This window comes from Chinchilla lanigera, unplaced genomic scaffold, assembly GCF_000276665.1.
Source record: "Chinchilla lanigera isolate Chin_1 unplaced genomic scaffold, ChiLan1.0 scaffold00083, whole genome shotgun sequence".
NCBI lineage: Eukaryota > Metazoa > Chordata > Mammalia > Rodentia > Chinchillidae > Chinchilla > Chinchilla lanigera.
In genome coordinates, this window is record NW_004955484.1 from 8,855,287 (window position 1) to 8,861,286 (window position 6,000).

General features: G+C 49.5%; 1 protein-coding gene across 1 annotated transcript; it reads right to left on the reverse strand.

Moving 5' to 3' along the window:
• Nucleotides 1–1,728: 1,728 nt before the first annotated feature.
• Nucleotides 1,729–3,805, reverse strand: Thap11 (THAP domain containing 11). The gene has a single exon (XM_005403621.2). The coding sequence runs from the start codon at nucleotides 3,304–3,306 to the stop codon at nucleotides 2,398–2,400; it is 909 nt and encodes a 302-aa protein (XP_005403678.1). The 5' UTR covers nucleotides 3,307–3,805; the 3' UTR covers nucleotides 1,729–2,397.
• Between the last annotated feature and the right edge of the window lie 2,195 nt (nucleotides 3,806–6,000).

Below are 6,000 nucleotides of genomic sequence, written 5' to 3' on the forward strand. Positions count from 1 at the left end.
CTCCAACCAAAGCACCACACTGGGTGTGTGCACATAACTCTAGGCACCAAGGAGGGTCCAGAGTTGCTGAGAGGTTCAAGACAGCAAAACACAGGTGTCGTTTTATCCCCTCGATGAGTAAGAATTCAGGAATACACTAAAAAGCATGAACTGGTGCACACTTACAATTCCAGCACTCAGGAGGCTGAGGCAGGAGGATTGCCAAGAGTTCCAGGCCAACCTGGGCTACAATGTGAGTTCAAGGCCAGCCTGATCTATATAACAAGACCCTGTCTCACCACACACACCAAAATAAATAAATAAATAAAAAGCATGAACAAAGCCTGGGAAAGTCCCTGTTCAAAAAGTCTAGGGAAACATGAGACTAACCCAGTAAGGGTCCAACTGGCTTTTACCATCTAATTTCCAGCCAGAGTTAACCCTTGGAAGGCAGAGATCCCATTCCTTTTCCAACCTGTGACCTTTGACAAATGCTACACTCTCTCCACACCAGACTTGTTTCCCAACTCAGTGCCAAAGAACCAGAAAGGAAAAAGGAACAAGTTTTAGGGCCGCTCTACCTTGAAGTCACAAGGCATGTTCCCGCAAGGAAGAAGTCATATTTCATGGAGCCCAAGAGTCTGTGTCCCAACGTACATAGTAAAAAGGAATAGCTTTAAAGATATTTATCTCTTACCAAAGTGGCTTTGCACTATCTTGGAGCAACAGATAAAAATGTCACTCTCACCCCTCCACCCCTCCACCCTCTAACCTAAAAATAGAAGCAGAACTATGAATCAAGGAGTCACAAATCCCAACTCCTTAATGCCTTCTGTGGATCCAGGCTTTTCACACTGAAGGTATACCAAACCCAAAGTCTCTATGCAAGAGTCCTGGTAGCTCAAAAAGCCATGGCTGATTCCAACTGTGGTCTTCACTTGTTTATTACGTACATGTGCCGGATACTGTGCTACATTTAAGGGATGAAATAGTGAACAAACTTCAATTGCAGCTGAGAATTTAATAAGAAATTTAAAACTCTGAGGTAGGAAGAACCAAATTCAGTTTAGTTCTCACTTGCATCTTCTTGGTAAAAGAATATTGAGTCAGGCGTGACGGCACACACCTATAATCCCAGTATTTGAGAGGCCAAGGCAGGATTGCTGCAAGTTCAAGGCCAATGTGGGCTACATAATGAGTTCAAGGCCACCCTGGATTATTTATCAAGATCCTGTCTAAAAAAAAAAAAAAAAAAACAAAAAAAAAAAAAAAAAAAAAAAAACAGGGAGAAGCCAGGCATAGTGGCACACAACTTTAATCCCAGCACTCTGGGAGACTGAGGTTCAAGGCCAGCCTGGGGTATGCAGTGAGTTCAAGGCCAGTCCAAACTACATAGCCAGACCCTGTCTCAACCTCCCCATCCCCCAAAATTAAAGGGCTAAAGATAAAGATGTAGCTCAGTGCAAAGTCCCTGGGTTCAATCTTGGGGGAGGGGATAGGAAGAAAACTTTTGAACAAACTGGGACCATTTGGTGCAGCTTCCAAAGTTTGGGGGATGAAATAGGTTAGACACTCTATAATGACCTTATAAGGTCAAGGTCCATGTGCTAAGGGCTGGTTTAAGGCGAAACCTGGTCAACAAACATCTCTACTCATAGGGTTGGCCGGGTCTTATAGGCTAAGGCTTGTTTGTCCATACTTCAAAGATGTTTAGCTAAGTTTTATAAAAATAAAATGCCAAAACCCAAATAAAAACCTTACTTTTTGTTTAATTTGTTTTGCCAAACAAACACAGTGAAAACTTTAGTCTAATTGTACAGAAAATAGAATTTGTAACCAGTAGCAAACATAACAGGATAAACCTAAGACCCTGGCAGGCTGGATCTCCATCAGCAGGTCACCCAGATCCCCTCATAAATGGCCTCCTGGGTAGGGAGGTCCTAAGAGTCAGAGGCACAGATCAACTAGTCCCCATCAGAATCACAGACTGCACCTGGAAATGGTAAGCATGAAAAGGAGAGGAACTGGTATTACATGGATCTCTTATCACTACACACAGCTGAATTGTCTGTGATTGCTGGCCAACCTTAAAGTGTGGCTTTCCCAAACTCAGTCCCCGGCATCCCACCTGAATCCCTCTGAAGTGTTTCAAGTTCAGTGGTTCTGAAGCCTCTGCTTAACCAGAATCTGCAACTGGGGAGGGAGGGTAGACAGTCATAATTGCTGGTGTCACCAGTGCCAAGTCTGAGACCCCAAACTCCTGTTTAAGAGGAAACAAGTTAGAGTGCCAGATCCCCAGCAAGACTCCAGCTGCCTTAAGCCTCAGTACTGTCGACCAGAGTATAGAAAAGTCATTAGCCTGAGGATTCCTTGGGCTGGAGGGGGTCTAGGAGTTCTGCAGGACACAGGGAGACCCATTCACATCCCGTGCTTCTTACGGATGACAGCCATGGCAAGCAGACGATCCTTCTCACGAAGTTCTTCGCGAAGCTTGGCCTCGGTGAGACGCAGGTGGCGGATGCTACCCTTCATCTCTTTCATCTTCACTTCCATCAGCGCCAGGATGTCCCTCTGCTCATTCAGCTTACGCAGGAGCTCCTCCTCCGTGGTGCCTGACGACAACGAGTATGAGTGGTCGGAACCAGTATCAGGGAAGCCCTCTTCACCTACCACCACCAACTGGGGACCCATCGGGCATTCAGCGGCCTCCAGAGTCGCTGTAGCTGCTTCTAGCTCCGACGCGGCGGCTGCGGCGGCTGCGCCCTCTGCGGCTGCGAACTCCACTTGCACAGTAAGGTCGATGGGCTTCACATCTTCTCCAGTGGGAGTGGTGGGTGCTGGCGGACCGGATCCAGGAGCCTGACTGCTGTCTACAGCGGCCTGAAGGGTGAGAAGCACGGCTGCAGAGGCAGACACCAGGTTCGGTTGCAGCTGGGAGGTCTGGGCAGTGGAGACGGACGGCGACGGCTGCTGCTGCTGCTGCTGTTGCTGCTGCTGCTGCTGTTGCTGCTGCTGCTGCCTGCGGCGGGCAGCCGCGGCCCCCGCAGGTCTGCGCGCTACTTTGCGCTCATTGACGCCGCGCAGCGGAAAGATGGTGGGAACACGCACCGTGTAGGTCTTGCGGCCGCCCTGGAAGTGAACGCTGCAGAGACGGTGGCCCGTGGTGGGCTGGAAAGTGGAAAAGCACCCACTGACGCCAGCACGGGACACGTTCTTGAGCCAAAGGCGCCGCAGCTCAGCGTCCTTGGGAAACGTATAGAAATGCAGCGCCTTGTCCCGGTGCGAGTTGTTGTAGCAGCCCGGTACGCAGCACGTAAAGCCAGGCATGGCTGCGCCGCGCGACTCTGCGTGGCCCACCGGCCTCCTTTGCGCTTCGACGGCCCGGTCTGTCCGCTGCCGCCAGCCCCTCGACGGGCGGCGCCCTGCGAGGCCTTAAGCAATCTCCCACTATTGCAGCCTGGCGCAGCCGGCGCGAAAGGGCGCCCCTTGCCAGAATACGCTTCGCACCCGACCGCGCTACGCCGCCGGCCCAGCAGTCCGCCTGCGATCCGGAGTCGGCCCGGGGGACGCAGCGAAGGACCGCCTGGGAAGGAGGACTACGCCCCCCACAATGCACCGCGTCAGAAGCTGCTCACTTCCGGGGCGGTGGCGTGTTTATTCCGTCCGCTTTCCAGGACACCGCGAGAGCCCTTGCAGAGCAGATTCTTTTCCGGACCCAGCTGGTCCTCAGCGGACGAAGCGTATTTGTTTGGAGCTTTATTGCAGGGAATGTACCTCACAAGGACCCGGAATACTGATGGAGGCAGTGGGAGGGAGCGCGCGCCTCACCAATGCGCAAGCGCTAAGGGTAGGTGCCCACGAAGACTACAAGCCCCATCAGGCTTAGCGCGAATTTAGCCAGTGCGGTCCAGAGCGCCGTCTAAGGGAGAGGTAGAGTCACTGCGAGTCAGGATTCCAGCGCGGTTCTGCCGCCTGCCAGAATTGGTCAGTCTTCCAACCCTGAGCGTCTTTAAAAAACGGCATTTCTGTGGGGCGTGGAGAAAAGAAACCTAGGCCTCGCTGCCTGCCGCAAACACCTCAGAAGCCACTTGCTCTGTGCTGGAGAGTCTCCGACTCAGTTGCTATCTCTGACTCACTTACTGACCTAAATTAAGTCATTAATAGGCACCTACTATCTGCCGGGCACAGTGCAGGGAATTTCGTGGAGCCTGATCGACCCAGCGTCTCCCTCTTGGAGTCTGACCCCCTGGAGAACTAAGGGTCTGTGTTTTGGGTAATAGATGGGAATGCACGTGATGCAATGTCTGTTCAGAAATAAACGCCACAAGGAATAAACAGGGTAGAGGAGAAAATGAGGGGCCAATGCCCAAGAAGATAAAAGGATGAAAATCTTGGTTGGGAGTTGGGGCCAGATCTTTCGTTTTCCCCTGGAACCAGTCCGTAAGGCCCAGAGGCTAGACCCGGCCTTCCCTGGCCAGGAAGGTAACTTTCACTGAAAGTTACCAAACTGGGCCATGTTGAAGGGTTTGGAATTTTATCTTGCAGGTGACTGGGAACCTTAAAGGGTTTTAACAGAAAACATTTGCACTATGACGAGACAGTGCCTTCTCCCTTCTTCGGGATCTGGACGAAAATATTTTAAAGTTCGAGCCAGGCATGTGCTAGGCATGTGCCAAACTACTGCAATCCCAGCACTCTGGGAGGCTGAGGAAGGAGAATCACAAATTCCAGCACAGCCTGGGCAGTTGAGGGGCTTAGCGAGACCTGTCTCAGGAAAAAAAAGTGGGGAGCCTAGAGATGCAGCTAAATGTAAACACACTGGGTTTATTTTGGCAACACATTTATGAATGGTAAAAATAGGAATACACTTTTAAGGAAGTTTTTTTTTTTTAAGACAAGTTCTCACTATGTAGTTCAAGTTGGCCTTGAACTCACTATGTAGCCCAGACTGGCCTCAAATTCAAAGTAGTCCTCCTGCATCAGTCTCTTGAGTGCTGCAATTACAGGCGTTTGCCACTATACCTGGTCAGAAATAAACTTTTTTTTTTGAGACAGGGTCTCACTATATAGTGCAGGCTGGCCTTCAACTCGCTTATGTAGCCCAGGCTGGTCTCAAACTGACATTGATCCTCCTGTCTCAGCCTCTCCAGTGCTGGGATTACATGCATGCACCACCAAAGCTGGTGGAAATACACTTTTTACTGTTAAATTTTAATAAAATATGTGCAATAGAGATGAAATTCAAAGGTCGGGCGTGGTGGCAAATCCTCAGTTAAACTCTCCAGTATATGAAATCACCTTTTATCTACATTTAGTCTTCTGCACTAAAAGTATATTTGGATAGCTGGAGGTATAGCTCAGTGGTACAGCACACAAGTCTCTGGGTTTGATTCTCAGCGTGCGCGCGCGTACACACACACACACACACACACACACACACACCACCAGAAATGCATGGCTATCTCTCTGCCTTCAATCTTGTCACCTCAGAAAAAAGGCAAGAACCTCATCACATGTCTCTGCTTTCAATCTCATGTCCTCTGGGGCTGGGGATTTAGCTCAGCCGCACAGTGCCTGCCTGACAAGTGCGAGGTTGTGAGTTCGATTCCCGATACCAGAAAAAAATAAAAACAAATCTTATGTCCTCAACAATGTGTTCTTCACATGGCTGCCAAATAAAATCTAATAACGTGATTACATCATACTTCTGTTTAAATCCCTCCAGGGTTTCCTATTACATTTAAAAAACTGTCCTGAGCTGAAAAAAGCCTTTCCTCTTTTTTTTTTTTTTTTTTTTTTTTAAGCCGGGAATCACTCGGGACTTGGCCCTCTCCTTTAAAAATAAAATAAAAACACTGTCCAGATTCCTTCCTAGATTCTGCAAGACCCCACATAGTCTGGCCCTTGCCAATTTAGCTCACTTCCTTCCCTCCCTCCTTTCGTGCAGAGGCCATGCTAATCTTCTCTGTATCGTTCCAATTTTAGTATATGTGCTGCCGAAGCGAGCACCCTCCCTCCTTT

Excerpts from the sequence above, each read along its gene's own strand:
- Thap11 (XM_005403621.2), bottom strand. The coding sequence starts at position 3,306 with ATGCCTGGCTTTACGTGCTGCGTACCGGGCTGCTACAACAACTCGCAC.